The sequence below is a fragment of the Pelodiscus sinensis genome, chromosome 2 (assembly GCF_049634645.1).
Source record: "Pelodiscus sinensis isolate JC-2024 chromosome 2, ASM4963464v1, whole genome shotgun sequence".
Classification (NCBI taxonomy): Eukaryota; Metazoa; Chordata; order Testudines; family Trionychidae; genus Pelodiscus; species Pelodiscus sinensis.
Genome location: NC_134712.1, coordinates 112,613,243 through 112,634,752, shown reverse-complemented (window position 1 = coordinate 112,634,752; position 21,510 = coordinate 112,613,243). Strand labels below are relative to the sequence as shown.

The 21,510-nt window shown below is 43.5% G+C and overlaps 1 protein-coding gene and 1 long non-coding RNA gene across 5 annotated transcripts in view; one reads left to right on the top strand and one right to left on the bottom strand.

Annotated features, from left to right (window-relative positions):
- Nucleotides 1-11,138, top strand: part of RIOK1 (RIO kinase 1) — a 29,894-nt gene extending 18,756 nt beyond the window's left edge. For 2 of the 3 annotated variants that reach the window (XM_006138790.4, XM_025179343.2), the window contains exons 15-18: nucleotides 1,853-1,972; nucleotides 4,383-4,436; nucleotides 5,718-5,867; nucleotides 8,204-11,138. In XM_006138790.4, the coding sequence (XP_006138852.1) occupies nucleotides 1,853-1,972; nucleotides 4,383-4,436; nucleotides 5,718-5,867; nucleotides 8,204-8,314 (435 nt within the window). In that variant the 3' untranslated portion in view covers nucleotides 8,315-11,138. Of the gene's footprint in view, nucleotides 1-1,852; nucleotides 1,973-4,382; nucleotides 4,437-5,548; nucleotides 5,608-5,717; nucleotides 5,869-8,203 lie in introns of those variants that run through there. The other variant, XR_012901656.1, reaches the window with a different exon arrangement.
- LOC112543992 (uncharacterized) overlaps nucleotides 5,592-21,510 on the bottom strand; it is a 59,273-nt gene continuing 43,354 nt past the window's right edge. The window contains exon 4 of one of the 2 annotated variants that reach the window (XR_012901658.1): nucleotides 5,592-5,729. This is a non-coding gene — a long non-coding RNA (uncharacterized LOC112543992). The remainder of the gene's footprint in view (nucleotides 5,730-21,510) is intronic. The other variant, XR_012901661.1, reaches the window with a different exon arrangement.

Below are 21,510 nucleotides of genomic sequence, written 5' to 3'. Positions count from 1 at the left end.
AGGATTTTTTTTCCTCTGCCAGGAGAGGAAGCTTTACATTATCCCTTTTGAAGACTTTGTAATGTTCTCCTTGATTCACAGAATATTACATTCAATACACTGATATGTCCTGAACCAAGTGGAGAGGCTTTCAGATATTAAATGGTTCTTTATATGATATCTAAACCAGCGGTTCTCAAACTGTGGGTTGGGATTCCAAGGTGGGTTGTGAACCGATTTTAATATGATCACCAGCACTAGACTTTCTGCGCTCCCTTATCTCTCCTTTGTCCCAAGGGTGCCAGGGTTGGCTGTCCCTGCGGGGGGGGCCTGATGGGTGTTGAGGCCTCGACCTCTGGGTCCGGAGGCGGGTACCTTAGCCACTGTGCCACTGGAGGAACCCCCCAACCTCTACATTCTGCACCCCCTTATCCTTCCTTCATCCCCAGGAAGGTGATTTTAATATGGTCACCAGCACTAGACTTGCCGGAACCCAGGGCTGAAACTGAAGCCCTTGCTCCAGTCCCAGGGCTCATCGGCTATATCTACTCTATGAGATTAATAACTCCTGAAACGACTATTTGGAAATAAGCTTATTCCCCAGGGAAAGCAGGACTTATTATTTCAACATAACCAGCCCCTTTTTTCGAAATAACAGGCTTGTTAGTGTGAACGCTCTGCTTGTTATTTCAAAATAACTCCCCAGTGTAGACATGTCCTTCCTTCCCGTACCTCAGGTTGCTGCAGCTCAGGCTCCACCCCCCACCTGAAGTCATATAGCAACTTTGTTGTCAGAAGGGGGTCATGGTGCAGTGAAGTTTAAGATCCCTTGATCTAAACCAAATGGTCTCAAAACTCCTGGCTCATTCTCAGATAGAGCAATTGTGCATTCTGGGGGAGAGAGGAATGTCCGTTACTGTTCCACCAGGCCTTATGCCTTCCTGCCATAACCCCACTCTTGCCCCCTCCCCCACCATGACACCCTGATGACGTACCTTTGGGAATCACTCAGGAGGCCTGGTGCAGCGTGGCAGCAGCTGTTTGACCTCCCCACATTTCCCATTGGCAGCGGGAGCCACAAGAAGGTGGAGCATAGTCAGCAGGCAAACTCACTCCACTTCCCGGTGGCTTCTGCTACCATGAGAAATGCGAGGGGTCCATCCGCTGCTGCCCTGCTGCACAAGGCCTCCCCTTGATAATCCCTGAAACCGCGTCCTCTGGGAATGGGGTAAGATGGGGGTGAGAGGGCGGTGCAGTGACAGGAAGGGGCAGAGTTTGGGAGATGGGAATGGATCCCCTCCGTCTGCTGGCCCACTGGGACTTCCAGGCCAGATGGTACAATTGCTCCAGCCAGGGATGGCCTGTGGGCTGGAAGTTTGAGACCCCTAATCTAAATTCTTCTCATGAAATCTTCTTTGTAATCTCTGGTCAGTGTCACCTGTGTCATTAGGAGGTTTCCTAGACCACCAGCAGCTCTCAGCCAGGAGTCCACTGCTCCCTGGAGGGGTCCATGAGCCCTTTCAAGGGATCCATGGGGCCCCATGGTTGAAGCACCAATCTCAAGCATCCCCTGTGGAGCTGAAACTGGTTGTCATGGGGATGAAGACCCAATCCCTGGTGCCCCTGCTCCCTCGTTGTCTCCCACAGGGTTGAAGCTGGGGGGCATGGGGTGAAGCTCTGATCCTCAGGCACTCCACGTGGGGCTGAATCCCAGAGCCCTGAGTACTGGTGGCCAAAGACGATGAGATAGGATCTGTAAATTATGGGTGTCATCTGATCCCAGGTACTCATCAGGATGATTCCCAAGGAAAAGTTCTGTAATCAGAACTACATATAAGTCAGTAAATCTACTTGTTTCATTTTACCCTGTTAGGTGTTTAAGAAAGCTTATATCCCCCGAACCCTGACTGAAGTTAAAAACTATGAGAGGGATGTAGATGTTATGATGAAATTGAAGGAAGAGGACATGGCATTAAACGTACAGCAAGATAATGTAAGTAGACTTCCTGAGCCATTACAAACAACTTGAACTGGCAGAGAAATGTAACCAAAGGTAGTACCATTAGCTGTGGTTTCTTGTGGAAGAATCACCAGCGGTTTGTTTTAACTCTTGGTGAATCCCGGTGAATCCTGGTTTTGTAACTATATAAATGAAAAATTTCAAGAATGAATGCATTCAGAAGACACACTAAAATGTCAGGGATCAGCTGCAAACAATCACATCCTCTTTCTGAATGGATTTGTGGTAGCTGTCAAATCAACTTGGCATTCAGTTTCAGCTATGTATGGAATAAACTTCACATATGGTGGAAGAAAGACCAAATTCATCTCTGGTGTAAATTCATTGATCTTAGTTACACCTCAGTCCAAGGATCTTACTTCTGACTTTCGTTTTTACAAAATAAAAATGCAGCCACATCCCTTTGAAATTTAATTTTGTATAATTTTTGTGGTTTGACTAGAAGTATAATGTGGAAATACATAAGCTGGAATCTAGCAATAGGAATAATTGAACTTACTTTTTCCATTGTTCATTGTCCTGTTGAAACTTCAGATATTTTCCAATTTCCCAGAATAAAGCTAAAACTGTACTACAGTCAGGTGTTCATTGATCAACCTCACTTCAATAGAGCTGTGTAACAGAGCTTTTGTGGTATCTATATAGACAAGACTCACCATCGGGCCCTTGTTAGATACCTCGGATATGCCATGAATAGTGTAGACTTTGCTCCTGGTCTGTGAAGTCAATTTGCTATGGTGTTACAAAATGTAGAGACCGAGTTCTCAAAATCTGTGTTACGCACAGTAAGAGATTTTAACTCAGAAAATTAGGGCTTTTTAAAAGAGATCCATTTTTGAGTGACAAAGGAACGTAATTAAAAACACCTGTATAGCTGAAGATTCTAATAAGTGAGTTGCGAAGATGATTTAAGTAAAGACATCACAATTTTCTCTTTACGTGTTTTTAAAAAAAGTGTCATCAGTGCATTACAGCACATTGGCTGTACTACGTGTATTGAAACCGTATTATTTGTCCCTTTTCTAGATGATCTTCCCATTCTGGAAAGGGATATAAACATTCATCAAAACACTTAACTGGTTAGATGATTAAAATTGCATCATTTAATGGGTTAACTGTTGGTAGGTGCAGGGCATCCAGGGTGCGGGGGGAGGTGTCCTACCAGGCCTGTGAGTAGGTATGGCTGGGCTGCTGTGGCACAGCAGGCTCCAGAGTCTGGGTCTGGGGTCCTGCCTGCTCCAGGGTCCTGCCTGCTCCAGGGTCCGGGTCTGGGGTCCTGCTGGGGTCTCTGCAGTACGATCAAGGCTGGGGTCCCACCTACTCCTGCCTAGGGCTGATGTGGCACAGCTGGGGTTCTGCCTGTCCTTGTCTGCAAGGGCAGAATTCTGGGAGGGGAGGGGCAGCAGCGGTGTGCTCCGGGACACAACTTGCTGTTCATCTGACTTGCTTTTCATCCCGTTCCCCGGACTATCAGGGAGTGAGGGGTAAGTGCTTGCATTCCGTGCATGCCTCTCACACCTGGCTGGTGAACTCTCTTCGCCATCTAGGTGTGAGAGGCATGCACGGAATGCAAGCACTTTCCCCTCACTCCCTTAGCATCCTGGAAATGGGTTGGAAAGCAAGCTGTGTCCTGAAGTGCATGACGGCTGTCCCCCCTCCCGAAATTCCGCCTTTGCCTGCCGGGGCTACTGCAGCACAGTCAGGGTCCCACCTGCCTGCTATACAGCCCCGCCTGCTGCCCTAACCCGGCTGGCTTGCCACCAGCCAGCCTAACACAGCTGGCAGTCCAATTAACTGGTTACCCAGTAAGCATTCTGATAAGCCTAATGCTTAGTGGTTAACTCATTAACCTTTTACATCCCTAATTCTGGAAGGTGTCAAAAAAAGCTAAATCACCAGACTACTTGCAAAATGTAGCCAGCATTGTCTATAACAGCTACTCATCTTCTGTTTTGTTCTTTTAGATTGGAAACTGTAGGGTGGGGTTCTGTCATTGGGTGAGTTTGCACAGTGGGTAACATATTTGTACATGAATATTGCATAGATGATAATGATGCCAGTGAGCTGGTAAGACAAGCCCTAAATTGTGTTTCTCTCAGCTCTTCTGTGTATAAAAAGTTGTGAACTTTCTCCATACAAAAGATTCACAGGGAACACAGTGTGATCTCATAAAACGGAGGGTCAGGCCTATGGAATCTCTGGTTTGTAAAACCTGATGTGCAGAATCTACTACTTGTGCTCAGATTTTTGTGGATGGCACTGGAAAACAGGCACACCTAATATAATCATCAACCTGTTTTCTCTGGTTGTCAGGTTCAAAATGAGAGTTTTGCTGCTAGATTTTTTTTTTGTATAATTGATTTTAATTTATCCTGGTGTCTAGATTCTCTACCAGACAGTGACGGGATTGAAGAAGGACTTGTCAGGTGTTCAGAAGGTGAGAGGACTGCTAAGTTTTTCTTTTATAGTGACTTTTACCGAGCAGTATTAAATAAGGCCAGATCTTGCATTTGGTTCAATGGAGGCAGCTCCCTGATTTCTGAAGGGCTGACTGTTTTTTTCTAGCAGAGAAGCAGTTGCAGTATCAGGAGCTAAGATTTTTTCCTTACACCACTGTGTACCTGAATACCATGTGCTGCAGTAGGTGGAATTACTTTGCATTACTCTACCAGTGCTGGAGTAACTCAGGAATGAAAATGCTCAGGGAGCCACTGGATGATCACCGTAGGTGGAAACAGCATATGTCCAAGTCTACATTTAGGAATGGGGGGAAAAAGGATTTCCCAGTGCAGAAAACGTACTTGATATAGAATGCCACATTATCACAAGTGCTGTTACGTTTTGTGTGACTTGTGCTGTGATTGTTGTACACAGTGGCGGCCCATCAATACAGGCAACTAAGCGGTTACCTAGGGCACCAAGATAAACTGCCGTTGAGGGCTTTGGAGGCCGGGGCGCGATAGCGCTTTTTGCCTAGGGCGCCCGTTGCCTGCAGCTTGTCTAGGGCCACTCCTGGTTGTACATGGAGTATTTATGTACTCACTAATGGAAATGTTGCAGTAAAGTCCTTTAAAACACATAGGCTAAAAAAAATGCTATATTTAATCAATCTGTAAGTGACTGCAGATATCCTGCAACCGTAGGATTTTTTTCTTTTTTGGAAGCCATGTTCAGTCAAACAGCACTAGACAGATCATGTCTATAATGCAAATGTAACCACATTAAGGGACCAGATTATGACATGTTTGTTCCCCTGTATCATTAATGCACAGCTCTGTTTTGCAATGTAGACGTCTGACTATGTTACTGCTAAAGACCATGTGAAGTTACTCCTAAATCTGGCTTTGGTAGAATTCTTTTTTTTTTTTTTTTTTTTTTTTTTTTTAAAAGGCTCTGTGTATACCACAAAACAATACTTTAACTCTATTTGGTGGGGAGGTAGTGGTGCAACTGTTTTGTAATAAGCTCCCCTGAGACAGCTGTATTTGCATTGTCTACTATACTCTTTGTTTTTAACTTGGATTAATTTTGTTTTATTCTATTTTGTAGTTTTAATACCAGTGTCTAGAGGCACAATGCTTGTGGAGAAGTGGCTAAACACACATTAGGTGAAGGCTTTCTTTTCAGGAGGCTCTGCCATTTAAATGCACATGTATATATTTTTTAAATGTTCCACTGTCTTCTGGTTAAGGCCAAAATCCTTCTGTGTATCCTTCAGGTCCCTGCACTCCTGGAAAAAAAAGAAGAGGAGATGGCATCAGATTCAGAAGATGAGGGCAGTTCTGATAACTGTGACTCGGTCTGTAAAGAACAGGAAGAGTCACAGCATCCCAAAGATCAACCAGCTAAAGACAGCATGGACAAAAAGGTCAGTTGCTCAGGAAGTCATACACTTGCCCCTCTCTGATCCAGGGAGAGGAGAGAGAGAGAGAGCGCACATACATGCGCTGCTCAGTGAGAGCAAAGAAGAAGCTTTTAATTTATTCTGTTAACCATTTTAATTAAGGGAAATGTGAGCACCCATAAGAACATAAGAATGGCCGTACTGGGTCAGACGATAGGCCCATCTAGCCCAGTAGCCTGTCTGCCGATACTGGCCAGCGCCAGGTGCCCCAGACGGGGCGGACCGAAGACAATGATCAAGCGATTTGTCTTGTACCATCCGTCTCCAGCCTCTGACAAATAGAGGCCAGGGACACCATTTCTATCCCCTTTTATGCTTTTCTAACAGCCTTTTATGGACCTAACCTCCATGAAAGTATCTAGCTTCTCTTTAAACTCTGTTATAGTCTTAGCCTTCACAGCCTCCTCTGACAAGGGGTGTGTCTAGACTACATGCCTCCGTTGACGGAGGCATGTAGATTAGACAGATCGGCAGAGGGAAATGAAGCCGCGATTAAAATAATCGCGGCTTCATTTAAATTTAAATGGCTGTCCCGCTCTGCCAATCAGCTGTTTGTCGGCAGATCGAGGCAGTCTGGACGCGCCGCGCCGACAAAGAAGCCTTTCTTGATCAGCACAGGTATGCCTCGTGAAACCAGGTTTACCTGTGCTGATCAAGAAAGGCTTCTTTGTCGGCGCGTCGCGTCCAGACTTCCCCGATCTGCCGACAAACAGCTGATCGGCACAGCGGGGCAGCCATTGAAATTTAAATGGAGCCGCGATTATTTTAATCGCGGCTTCATTTCCCTCTGCCGATCTGGCTAATCTACATGCCTCCATCGACGGAGGCATGTAGTTTAGACGTACCCAAGGAGTTCCACAGGTTGATTACATGCTGTGTGAAGAAGAACTTTCTTTTATTAGTTTTAAACCTGCTACCCATTAATTTATTTTGGTGTCCTCTAGTTCTTCTATTATGGGAACTAATAAATAACTTTTTTTTATTCACCCTCTCCACACTACTCATGATTTTATATACCTCTATCATATCCCCCCTTAGTCTTCTCTTTTCTAAACTGAAAAGTCCCAGTCGCTTTAGCTTCTCTTCATATGGGACCCGTTCCAAACCCCTAATCATTTTAGTTGCCCTTTTCTGAACCCTTTCCAAGGCCAAAATATCTTGTTTGAGGTGAAGATATGCCCAAAGTCTGCACAAAGTTTATGTATTCTGGCAATTCCACATGTGGTGTGGGAAACACCTTAATCTGGACACCTTAATCTGGGTAGTTCTATAGCTTTTGGTGTAGCTTTCAGGCTGGAAGAGGGTCTTCCATCTTTAGGGGCTTCATCCACAGGGTTTTATGTAGAATTGATTTGAAGCCCAGCTCTGCCTGCATTAGTGCAAGGCATTGAATCTTCCTGAGTGTCAACTCTGTGGCTTTCTGAATCCACTCCAGTAGGTTGGAGAGTTCCCTCAGGCCCTCAGAGGATTTCACTGAGTGTCCCTACCCTTGCACGGCGTTCCAGGATCTACATGGAGGGAAAACCTGATGCAACTTAGAAGGATTGAAGTGTCACAGAAGATAAGATAATTAAAACTGAGTGCAAAGATCTGACCTACAATGACTGTGCCATGGTGAAAATCTGGGGGAAGGATTTGTCTTTCCCACGTGCTGTAAAATGAAAAGTTCCTTGTTCTGTTTTTGTAGAATGGGATGTTAGTTAATCTCATTGTATTGGTCAGATCCCAGTTGGAATTATATCGTGTTTACCTAAATTGCCCCTGCCGTTTTGGTTGGATAAAGTAGCATTTACCTCCTGACTCAAATTGTTGCATATTGTGGTGGTATAGAATCCCCTCCTTTAACCTCTGATGATGATTAGGTTGCTGTGTTCTGAGCTCATTGCAGGCAATGGGTTGGTCTTGCCTGGCATTCGATGGTCATTGGAGTAGCCCAGCCTGGATATCAGAAAGCCATGCATCAAATTCTTTACAATTTGCGCTAATAGTGGAGTTTACAAATTAAATAGTATGAGTTCTCATTCCCTTTATAAACTTCTATGTTTAGTGGTTGAGTCCACCATAAGTTCCTGGCTTCAAACTCCTCTGAAATTTGGAACTTGGATTTTGTGGAGCAGTCTCATCTCTAGTAATGTGGAGTTCATTTCATTTCCTGAAACAGCATTTGAAAGCCTGGGACAGAATTGCTTAACTTCTCCTCCACTCCACCTTTTCTAATAGTAACATAGCACGTGTTATAAACCTGCTCACAATCCTTTAGGATCGTTACTGTACATGAAGTGTTTGTTCCCTTTTCATAGGAAAGGAAAAAGCTGGTTAAAGAAGCCCAAAGAGAGAAGAGAAAAAACAAAATCCCAAAGCACGTGAAGAAGCGAAAAGAGAAGACAGCAAAAATGAAGAAAGGCAAATAATTTGACTTTGATCCTGGGGGCAGGGTTAGCTGTTGCTGCCTGCTGGTCTCCATTGGTCATTTTCATTACAATGTCCTATATATGTAAAGCTAGATTTCACTGGGCTGGTGGACTGTTAACAATCTGGTGCTTGACTGGACACAGTCTATACTGTGGGTTTTTCAGCAGAGAAGATTGGCTTGTGGGCCTTTGTAAAAATGTGCAAAGCCTTTAGCCCTCCATGTGGGGGCTGTTCTCCCACTTCTCGGACTGCCAGGAAGAAGGAATGTCTTTATGATTCTAGCCCAATATAGAATACACGTCCTTATTGAGTAAACCCCAAAGGAAAACCCCAATAGCAGCATGGCCATCTAGTTCTACTTTATCATGGACATTGGTACCATGTTTTCACATGGAGGGGAAATACAGGTGCACCAGTCCTTATCTAGGCACATAAATATAAGCACTCGCTCTCATGGAACACCAGTGGCAAAACTGTCATTGGCTACAATGGAAGTAGGATTGAACCATGAGTGCTTTGATATTTTTCAGAGATGTAAAAGACTACACTTCCCACTGGAGTCAATGGGAGCTGTGGGCGATCAGCACCTCTGAAAAGCAGGCCACTTGGATGCCTAAATATGGGTTTAAGTACCTGACTTCAGGTACCCAAGTTTTGAAAATGTTGGTTTAGCTGTTCAAATGCTTCACCATAAAACTCTTCCCCATCTGAGATACTTCTCATATGGTTGATGTCAACTGGCTGCAGACTGCTGAGAAATGGTAATTACCATTAGGCTTCTAATAGTTCTTTGTCAGTTCCATGCCTGTTTCTGTGTTTCAGGGCTCATTGGGTGTTTTAGTAGTACTGGCAGATGTTTCCATTTTGAATGAGAACATCTGTACTGAGGTCATCACATAAGACTGCAGCTTCTTTGTCACTATGCCTTTACATCAGCTTATACAACCAGAAGTGTGCTATATTTATTGTCTGAAATATATTTCAAAATAGAAGCATAATGTTCTGTGACTGGTATACTTCCGAAAATGGGTTTTATCCAGATTCTAGCAAACTGTATCAATCTATAAAGCTGGAGTACGAAGTTTATTTAATTATAAGCCACTTTTGCTCTCCCCAATGGTTAAAGAAATAACTCAGATATAAGTGGTTGGTTCTAACAAGTGTACTATGTCATATTTTAATCAGTAAATAATGCTAACAGTTGAAATGAACTAGCAGCCACATCTCATTTCAGTATGTATGAATAAGATCATGATTGTCACATTGTTTTGGCGTGAGAGGGAAAATGCCTCTAAATATGTCTGTTACATTCGATCAGGTCTTAGAACTGGTTTTTTTCTATCCAGAGCTTGAGGAGCCCTCTGCTCCTATTCCCACGAGAAAATGATGGTCTTTCTCTGAATCCAAGTGACACGAGTGATCTTAGGTACTTAACTTGAGATGCTGTAAAAGAAGCCTGATTTTTAGAAATTGTTGAGCACCCACCCTCTGAAAATCAGACCCCTCAATGGACCTCACATGACCTCTCAAAATCATGAGTGACTTCTGAAAAGAAGGCCAAAATGCTTGGTAGTATTCAAGAGGATTAAAGATGAAGAATATAAATATCCACAGTTACACTGGCTAGGATAAAAATGAAGGGATGCTTTACCCCCCCATGCTTCAGGAGATAAGCCACTCACGAACCACTTGGACTTAAAAAACTTTCCTCTGGAGGCATGTTGTTGCTTATTAGTTGTACATTAGTTGTAGTTTAAAAATTCTTTACTTGTAGGCATCCAACACTCTCCACTGTTGGAGAGAGGTGGATATTGGATTTACATGGCCTGATGCACTATGGCAGTTCCTTTGATATTGCAATTCTAAACTACATACCTGGCAACATTCAGCTAATTTATAAAGACAGTACTGGGCCAGATGTTGCATGCTGCTTCTCTCACACATTAGATGTAGACTCTCTTTATGTAACTGTTGCGCAGAAGCTTTGGGAGGGGGAGGAGATGTGCAGATGACTTGTCCATAGTGAAGCCAGTAAATCCAGTTTTGCACACAAGGAGGTGTCGACAGAGAGATTTTTGCTGTGCTGAAATATTTTGATTAAAGAATGCAAAACTAGCTCTGACAGGCCTCTGCTGTATTGCTGTGTGCTTGCATTTGGCATCACTCATTCAGGAGCTCCACCTAGGAAACTGCAAGATACGGTCTCTGAGAAGTAAAAGCCCAAATTTTCCAATTTGGCCTCCATTATAATTTTTCAACCAGAATCAACAGAATGCATTCATACACATGTGCAAAAGGGAGATGTGGACCTCTAACTACCTGATTTGTAGATACATTGGAAGCAGAAATGAAATTCAATCTTTTGTACTTTCAAAATTGTACATCTTATTGTGGATGCAAGATAGTGCACGTGAAATACGGTGCACAGTGCAGCTGACATCCCCTTCCCTGGCCATTCCTGATCAGCAGATCCTGACCCTTAAAGGTCGTCTGCAGAGAGGTTTTAATAGTAACTGAGAAAAAGGGAGGCCTGTTAGGAGTCCACACTCCTATCTTCTACCCCTAGCTCTTGTCTCACTCCCCTCTCCCAATCAGAAATAGGAAGGAATGAACAATCTGGCCCTGAGTTGCTTAGATGTAATAGTGAGGAGGGGGCTAAAAAGAACTTAGATTTGAGGGGAGGGGGGTAATTGATTAAAAGAAAATTGATACCCTGATAAATAGTTCTGTATATATTTTAAAAGTAAAGGATCCATGTACAGGTAACTTCTTGGGGTGTTTTGCTTTGTTAAAATTAATAAATGTGTTGCATTTTTTCTAAAAGCTCAGATAGCTTTATTCATTTGGCTTTTATTCTTTTAAAGCATCATTAGATAAAAAGAGCAAGCTCTGTTCCAGTGTCTGTTGACTGTCCTGCTCCCCGTTTTATTTAACTTTATTTGAGATCATTTCTACTTTCTCTGCAAAAGTTCATTCTCAGTATATGCTGGGCACAAAATGAACATCACTTACATTTTTTGGGAAACTCAAGTAAGGCATCTCTCTTGTGGGTTTGTTTTTGGTTTTTTTGGAGAAGGCGAGGAGAGTTAATATGTGGAGGGATTCTTAATGGCACTCGTTTGTGAAAATACTGAGCTTGATCCTATAGCCTTTATGAAAACCAAACTCCTATTATATTCCAGCTGTCTTTGATGTGTATGAAGACTGCAGGTTCAAACCCATTGTTGAGAATAAGCTTGTTTTGATCTACATTTCAAATAAGCCATAAACTGTGTTCATATCTGGTACAGCTGGTTTGGCCAATTTTACAGGTGTGGGCTATTTGCAAAATGTGGAGATGAGTGCAGGTTTGGATTTCAGCACTCCAGCATTTGGGTTTTCAGTATGTTTGGGTCCATCTCTGTTAATATATTAAAAGTGATAGTTTTTACTTGTGCATAAAAAAATGGTAAATTATGATGGGACTCTCTCTCTCTCTCCATCCTCTCTCTCTCGCTCTCAGTACAGATCCAAAGAGAACCGATCTTTTCATGTGTACAAAGATCACTCCCAAGAGAATGTCTGAAAAATGTATAGTTTGTTATTCAAAAGAAGACAGTCCCAGGATTGGCTACATTCATGCAAAGCAAACTGGCTTTCTGTGCAATTGAGTAATAAGTAGTCTCCATGCCACATGCTTCAGTAATTGCATAGTATTGATAGTAATCACTAGCCATGGAGCAGCTACTATTTTTTTTGTTCATTTTGAGAGCATCAATTTTGAGAACAGGTGACACTTCCTATAGTATTCAGCTATCTGCTCTTTGCAGCACTCATTTTCTGCTCCCTATTTTGTTCTCAACAAAAATAGTAATTTAAAAAAAGGGGGGAAAAAAGATTGCTTTTAAAAACAGAGTAGGTATAAGTCAAGCTGTAGGCAGTCTCTGGGGGTGGTTGTCTTAGATGAGCCCTTCAAAAGCAATATCCTGTGGAGCATTATAGATCCCATGTGTTTTATTAGAGCACAGGTTTGTCCCGGCCAAACATTTCCTTCCGTCATCCTATTGTTGCATGGCACACTGTGCCCCAGTTGGCTGTTTTCTTCCCTCAGTGTGGAAGGTGGCTGTACCTTCCATTGAGAGAAGGAACAGTTATGGAGAGGTAATTATGCTGTCTCTGTCTGTCTCTCTCTCTCTCTCTCTCTCTCTCTCTGGACTTCAGTGGACCTTGCCTGACAATGAGATTAAAAAGGACCGTAGAAGATGAAGAATGTCATATTGTTAACAAAATGCAAGACTATGTAGCACTTTAAAGACTAACAAGATGGTTTATTAGATGATGAGCTTTCGTGGGCCAGACCCACTTTCTGGCCCACGAAAGCTTATAATCTAATAAACCATCTTGTTAGTCTTTAAAGTGCTACATAGTCCTGCATTTTGCTTCAGCTACACCAGACTAACACGGCTACATTTCTATTAATATTGTTAACAGCCTTTTCTGTTATGAGTCCCAATGCCTGTCATCACCATCACCCTTCAGAGATCTCAGTGCTAAGTCACTAAAAAGTAGAGGAACAATTTAACCATTAACTCCCCAAAAGTAAAACAAACCCAGCCCTGCCATTACAATGTACACAATGTAAAATTTATTTATTTTAAAAGATCATTCAAAAACAATTGAACTCAGTAGGTTCGTTTTACAGATACAGGACGTCCCCACTATAAGTCACCCCGGTATACACCCATTCCACACTAAAGCAGAATGTTGTAGGAACTGATGTGTTATAAGACTTCCAGTTCCCTGCTCTTAAGTCGCACAACAGTCCTCCCCCCCCCCAATTGCGCAAATGAAAGTCAGCTGCAGGGGGAAAAAAATCCCCACTTTAAGTTGTTTCACTATAAGTCCCAAGTATTTTTGAACGTATCTTGGACTTATGGCGAGGGTGGCCTGTATTAACATGGAGGTTTTCAAACTTTTTCAGAATGTGGACCAGATCTTAAAGGACAGATTGGCTCCTGTACCATGTTCTCTCCCAAGAAAACCCTGTGGTAATGACAGCAGTTGCACACAAGGAAAATATATAGTAATTGTATAATAATTAAAGTAATGCCATTCCAATGCCATTTAGCAGCTAGAAAAGAGGAAAAGCCAGCACTATGTGATCAGCCAGTTCTTTGTGAGGACTACACTTTGACCATGGCTGTCTTAAAATACCCTGCATCCACTGCATGTTATACTGTTTATCACTGCAAGAACATTGTGTTTGTAGGAGTAGCTCTAGCTAAAGGTCTTTTTACTTTGTCCCTTTTTTTTTTTTTACAAACATTGAGTACATTTTGTGGACAGCTGAAGGAGGACGGGTACCGCTCTGGAACAATGGGTAAGGAGGTGGAACAATTTGGGCTGACTGGGTGAGCTGAGGCATTACGAATTCAGAGACTGAAAAGGTATTGAAACAGACTGTGCAGCTGCTGGGTGATTTAAAGTGGGTCGTATTTGAATAAAATCTTGAAGTAAACAGAAGAGAGTTTTTCTGTGCAGGTGTGAGAACTTCCTTAGGTTCTGTACTTTGGTGTGTGTGTGTGTGTGTGTGTGTGTGTGTGTGTGTGTGTGTGTGTGTGTGTGTGTGTGTGTGTGTGTGTGTGTGTGTGTGTGTGTGTGTGTGTGTGTGTGTGTGTGTGTGTGTGTGTGTGTGTGAGAGAGAGACATGCCTCAGAGGAGGATCCGCCTACATAGGAAGGAGATCCATTAATGGCACAGAGCTGCTATAGCAATACCTGTATTCTGGAGCTTCACTTGGGCAGCAGTGGATGCTTAGCTCAGGTTTATCTGGAACCATAGGTAGATGGTTCAAATTATAGCAGCCTTCACATATAAATCTTAAATTGTGTGGCTCTCAAGTTATTGCATCAAGTTAACATTTGCAAAACAATGAGCACTGTAAAAGATGCTGGTTGTACCACATGTGCCTTAGGCGTGTCCAGGCTGCAGTCAGAAGCAGCATAATGCATCATAAAATAAATGTTGAAACAGGAGCGCTGGAACTCTTTGTAGAGTTGAGGTGCTGAGGGCCATTGAACCAAACTGCAAACCCTGGATATGATGGAAGCCGCTTGAAGCCAGGGGCTGCAGCAACACGCTTAGTTCTAGCACCCTATATGTTGACAAGACACTGGGCCACCATGTCAAATCTGTGAATACTTTTGTTTAGTTTGGCTTTTAAAAATGTGTGAATTTAGGATTCATGAAATGAAAGTCTGCTAGCACGGAATTGGAAAAGCGGGCTCTGTGCCGTCTTTCTTACTCAGCTCTGCTAATTATTTCTCATCATTTGTATTACAGTAGCACATGGGGGACCCAATCAGGAACCATTGGCCTTTGGTGCTGTACTAACACATATTAAAAAGCCAGTCCCTCTTGCAAAGAACTTACAGTGTTGGTCAGTGACAAGAGACAAGCCCTGGATGGAACAAACAAATGGATGGGAGTGGGGAGAACAAGGTAACAGCAGTACTTGAAGTTTTTGCACAGTTGGTGAAAAAGCATTACTATGACAGGAGAGCACTGAAGTCAGGTGTAACTAAAAGTGGCACTTGGTCAATAGTGTGAATAAGGCCTTGTCTACACTACACTGCAGCAATCAGTCCACTGGCCGAAGATTTATCATGTAGGTGTGATAAATTGATCTCTGTGCATGCTCCTGTCGATGCCAGTACTCCATCAAGATGAGAAGAGTAGCCGGCAGTTACAGGAGAGCAGCCCCTGCTGACTTTATTGCATGCTAGATGCCGTGGCGAGTATGTTGACTTCAGCTATGCTATTTGCATAACTGAAGTAGATTGCTGCACAGACAAGAGATGAGTTATCCAGTGTTATATATGTGACTTCAACAGGTGCACGGGTATAACTAAGAACCTACTCTGCTCTGGTGTGAATCCATTCATAGCACTTCTTTCCCACATAGGCCACACCCAGCAAGCATTAGATAATCTTTTAGTCTTGAATAATTAGTCTCCTAAGTCATGCCCCAAACTGACATCACTGGAAAGTCTAAAAGACAGCAGCACACTTCCAACCTATCCCAAGGAAAGCAAAGTAACTTTTTTGTGTGTGTGCAGTAGCTTGTTGTCTTATTTTTCAATATCATATGCTGCGAAGAACTGTTGTGGTGTTTGTGTATACTCTCAGCAAATGGCTTCTGTTATTAACAAAGCCTTGTGTTCCCTCAGGCATTTAACTAGAAGCTTTACAGTGTAGTTTATTGCTTCATTTCTTCTTGGATCTATCATGAACATTATCCTCCAAAGGGTCCAATCCTGTGAGGGCAATAGAGTGTTCCCAAGAGGACTGGAGGGTGCTGAGTTTGTCTCAAAATCAGAGATACCATTTTATATATGTCTCTGTCCCATCTCTTTGTCCTTGTTAAGTTCTTGGGGAGCATAATAACAAGTTCACTTGTAGACTGGGAGGGGCAAGAAATATGAACTTGTTTTACTTATAAACACATTTCCTTTGTGATGAAAATTCTGAGGAAAACCTCTTGAGATTTTATATATTGGGTCCCTGATATGTGAGAAACTGGAAAGCCATCACGTTCTTCCTATGAGAGGTGAGCAGGGAAGTTGGCTCTGAATCAAAGGAATTAGATCTTTTCAAGAGCATGTTTGGACTGGCAGGCGTATCATCCAGAGACAGCAGAATTGTAATTTTCAGTTTTGCTTTGTGAGGGACCAATCCTATGAAAAATTACCTTCTGGACACAGTGAAAAATTAATTTGGAAGAGTTATCAGGGAAGGACTTCTGCATCTCAACATGGATGAGGGAGGCATGAATATTTGCGATTATAAACAATTTTTTTTATCTTGGCTGGCATGTGTATTTCATTTCTGGGTGTAACCCTTTCATGTGCACAGCTGCACTCCCCGTTCCCATGGATCGGAATGACGGGTAAAGCTTTTGATCTTTCATTCTAGGCTGACTTTGGTTACATCGTATTTATTAAGACTAACTCCTCCAGACCTGGGTGTGAGAGGTGCTCCTGGAGGAACTGCCCTCTGGAACCCTGGGATTATAGCAAGCTGTCAGTTTATCCCTGACAAGTGCAAGCAAGTTGGTTAAAAAGTAATTTTAGAAAAGTGAAACCCGTCTTGTGTCCGCTCTCTCCTCAGCCTGCATGGATGGGCCTGCAAATGGAGGCTTGTTTTCCTTTTCAGAAGGTGGTAGTTTTCCTTTTCTCCCAAAGTATGTAATCTAGTTGAATTGCAGGTGATTTTCCCCCCTGCTCTTGCCATTCTGTGTCAGCAGCAGCTGAACACATAACACATGGAGCAATTTAACATCAGTTCAACTCTACTTTTTTCCCCTCTGTCCTCCAAAGCCCTTTGAAGTCAATAGGAGGTGATGGAGGGAAGTCTTTCTACTGACTCCAGTAGACACTGGATCAGGCCCTGTGTAAGATGTTGGAGCCAATCCTGAATTGCTTGTACCTTCAACGCTCCCTTTGACTGAAACCTCCAGTATCCTGCACTTCTGATGGAACTGACCATAGATTTTGATAGCTTCAAAGAGGTTGCGCCAGCCTTCCCAGTAATTCCTGTTCTGACACTCCTCTGTGGTTTGTAAAATGTTCTGAAGGCTTCCACAGATAAAAAAAAAAAAAGAACCACCTGCTTTTTTCATTGATTGAAAATATTTTAAGCAAACTTCAGGATCCTGACAAGTAGTCGGGCCCTTAATGCTTCAGAAGTTATGGAACACTTCCTTACTCTGCCAGAGGGGTTGCTGTTGAGCAGTATGAGATAAAGCTCTCCCCAAAGAAATATGGTTTAAAGAAACCTTCCAGTCTCCGAAGTGCTGCCTGTCTGATTATATTTGTCCTGTAGAAGTAAGAGAGTAAAGGTACTTGGGACGTTGTGTTTCAGAGAAGTTGTGTCCTATCCTACGATGTTGAGTCTGTGCACCTGTGCTGCAGAAACTGTGGGAATTGCTGCAGTGAGCTAACCAAAACCTACATTGGCATATATGTGCTGGGGCTTTACGTAGAAACAGCCCAACTATTTCCCCCCTTAAAAACCCAGAGTCGTACCACAATACTGATGAAGTCAGTGGGAGTTGGGAGTATCCAAGGAAGGCAAGATCAGGCCCCTATTTTCTCTGCTTGTAAGCAAACGTTGTAATTAACCTGCCCTTATCAAATCCACAGTGTGTTTTTAAGGAACGAAGTACAGTATCCCCATGTCCACCACTGAGGCCTGGATCAAATGCCTCCTGTGTAAAATACATAATACAACAGCCTTGTGTGTCATCCACCATTCAGCCACACTCAGCAGCTTTTTAGAGTGTAACAAAAGAGCTCCAGGCACGGGCGTCTCCCAAGCTACATTAATTGCTGAAACTGAAGCTGATTCCTGAGCATTATTGTCCTGTACCTTGGTCGATGAGCTGGTGCGGCAGCCCTGCCTAACTTAGGTGGCTATAAATGAAGTGCTCTGCACTGAGCGGCACATGTTTCATGTATGGCATCTGATTTATGAAGACTACACCCAGCAGGCACCATTCAGAGAGACAGAGGAGAGCTTGATATATTTACGTGTGGTGGTTTTTCATATTTTTTTTGAGATGGGCAAAACCCAGAACCTCAAATTCACACTCCCTTGATGCTCAATTTGAGTCCAAATTCTGCTCAGTGGTTTTATTTTAGTGCCACTGTTGTCAAGTGAGAATGGCAGGGAACTCGCGGAAAGGATCACTGTCTTCTAAGGCTGAACAAGGAGCTATAGAATAAGAAAATAGTTTTCCTAAAGCTTGTCTCATGGCCCCACCTTTGGCAGTGTACACATACACTAACAGGTGCCAAAAGTAGATGTGAACTCTTTTCCAGTTAGTTTGGATGCATCTGCAGTCACACAAAAACCCCCTACAATTCTCATGAGATTTTGGCACAAGATAAACTGGGATTTACCCCATTCAAAATGGCAGCAGTTCTGCGAGGTCAGGTGGTGAGTAGGGAGTAGGGACACAAAGGGGGCACCAACTAAAGAGAAGGATGTAACCCCTCCACATGACACTCCCCTAAGTTACTTGTCTCAGTCCTGCCCCCAGCTTAGGGTCCTCATGCTCTCCCTGTTGTCTCCCCATCCCATAGTACCTTGCGGGTGAGGGAGGCCACGCTTTCCTCCTGTGGTGCTGGTTCCAGTCTCCTTGGCATGGGGATCCACTAATGCACTCTCCCAGGGAGCCTACAGCCTCAGTGCCTGCCTGCCCATGCAGGCAGACATCATGGCTGGAAGCTGCCTGTGTGAGGAGAGTGCAGCCACTGCACTGAGCAACTTGGCCAGAAGAGGAGAGGGTCTGGCCCCACCTCTTCCCGTCTGGCTCTGGCTGCTGGTCCTTTGCCTCCCTCAGCATTTGGGGAGGGGCATGTGATCCTTTCTGTCCCTCCCCATTATCGCCTTAAGGCCACTTTGGGTTGAAATCTTACCAGACTAGCTCACGAGGTTGCTGTACTGTGTGGATTTCAGTACTAAATCCAAACTTAATCCTCAGTGTCAATGAAAAGTGTCAATAATTTTGTGCAAGGAGAGGAGGACATTGGCTAGTCTTTACATATGCATCTCACTTGAACGAGGGGCATAATATTCTGCACAGCTTTCCTCTCATTAATTCCCTAAGGTCTCTGAAAAATGAAACAACCAAGGGGACCTACCAGCCTCCTTTCAGTGTGGGCACCTCCGTTGTGGTTCTCACACCTTTTCTATCTTGTAGGGATGTTAGATATCATCTTTCTGAGTATTTAAGAAAAGCAGACTAGTCTGTAATTCTTTGAGTTGTCCTTAGATTGGCATTATATTTGCTCTTTTCCTAGTCCTGTTGAATTTCCCACGTCTTCCATGACTTTTTGAAGATAATCGTTAATGGCTCAAATATCTCCTCAGTCAGCTCCTTGAGTATGCCAGGATGTATTTCATCAGGCTCTGGTGATTTGGGAACATCTAATTTGTCTAAGTAATTTTTAACATGTTCTTTCCCTATTCTTGCCTCTGATCCCCACTTCATTTTCACAGACACTCCCTATATTAGACATGTAATCACTTCTAACTCTTTTGGTGAAAAATGAAAGAAAAAAGTCAAGTCATTTACCACTTCTGCCATTTTCACATTTTCTGTTGTTGTTTTTCTTGCTCACTGAGCAATGGGTATACCCTATCTTTTGTCTTCCTTTTGCTTCTAATGTACTTGTAGAATGTTTTCTTGTTACCCTTTATATACCTAGCTGTTTAATATGGTTTGGCCTAATTTTGTCCCTATGTACTTGTTGTGTTTATATTCATCCTTTGTAATTTGACCTAGTTTACACTTAGCATAGGATTTTTTTTTAAGTTTCAGATCATTAAATGTCTGGTTAAGTAAGGGTTGTCTCCTGCCATATTTCCTATCTTTCCTACTCAGTGGGATAGTTTGCTCTTGTGCCCTTAATAATGTGTCTTTGAAACACTGCCAACTCTCTTGAACTGTTTTTCTCCTTAGACTTGCTTCCCATTGGATGTTACCTACCAATTCCCCAAGTTTGCTAAAGTCTGCTTTCTTGAAATCTATTATCTTTATTGTGCTGATTACATCCTACCATTCCTTAGAATCATTAATTCTTTTAATTTAATAATCACTTTCACCTAAGATGGCTTCTACTTTCAAATTCTCAAGCAGTTCCTCCATATTTGTCAAAATCAAATCTAGAACAGCCTCCTCCCTGTAATGCAGTAATCCCTTACTCTCAGTAGAATATTATATGAAAAGTTATAATATTGTCATGTGTATTTTACCAGGACAATAATAATCAGCAAATTATGAGTTTTCAAATGATATCTCACAAGGCATATTTTGTACAAAATTTATCACAGTCTTTTAAAAAGGGTGAACATGGGGATACAGACTGTCACACCTACACACTGTACATACACAAGTAAGAGACGATCCCTGCTCTGAAGTGCTTACAATCTAAACAGAGAAGAGAAGAATTATTATCCCCATCGCACACTGTGATGGAGTCGCAGAATTAAACACACCCCCGCCACTAGACCTCTGCACAGAGCGGGGTGAGTTGCTCCTGCCCCCGGCCGCGGCGAGAGCAAAGCCGGCAGCAGGAGCAGAGCCGGCGAGTGGCAGCCCGACCCCGGGCTGCGCAGGCACCTTGGACGCCAGGCACTGCAATGCCGACGCCAGCGCAATGGGACACAGGTCAGGCGAGGATACTAGGGGCGGGGAAGGGAAACGGGCCCTGGACGCCGGTGCAGGTGCAAGGTGGGGAGCAGCTGCCATAAGAAGGGAAGACGAGGAGGACAAAGGGCGGGAGGCAGGGATCGTGGAGGAAGGACCGAGGACAAAAGAGCGGAAGGCTGAAGGAGAAGCCAGGGGGTGAGGAAGTAGCCCAGAGCAGGCGGACAGAGAACGGCTTGCGGGCTGACGCGTTGAGGTGGTTAGCCCCGTCAGCCAGGTGGGTGGCGCACTGAAGGAGCACCCCCACCTTAGGGCCCTGGGCTGGGGCCTGGAGAGAGGGTGGGCCTAGGCCCCCCTCAACCCGCAAGTGGGGCGATCGCGGAAAAAAATGTTCACGGCCATGCTGACTGAGGGAGCGCGGTCAGGAGGTCCGAGACAGGGACCGAGAAGGAAGGGGGCTCCCCAGGGTAGGGGGACAGACCTTTTCACACACACACACACACACACATTCTGAATTCAATTGTGTAGCTATTCATCTGGGTCCCAGGAACATTGAAGGTTCAATGCACCTCATAGGAGGCATGTAGCATCTTCCTGGATTAAGCTTCTAGAAAAGGAGTTATATGAAGTGATTTAGGATTAATTATACAAGATCCAACCATACAAGATGCTGAACATCTGTTGTGAGATGTTGATTGCCTTTTAACTCCATCAGAAGAAAAGTTGGAATTCAGCTCTTTGCTGCTTTGGACCCCAAGAAAGTGGCATCTTATGGTCTCTACTAAGACTGCTGCAGTTGATGATCAGTTTCTATTTCTATCACATAATTCATTTTCAGAATTAGTAGTTGATCATCTGTGGTCAGGAAAGGCAGAAAGAGGAGCTCAGCTGGATTTACTTGTATCCTGCTGTGGAAAAAGTGTTTTTAAAATAGAATCTGACGAAGTGGGTCTTTGCCCACGAAAGCTTATGCTCCAACACTTCGGTTAGTCTATAAGGTGC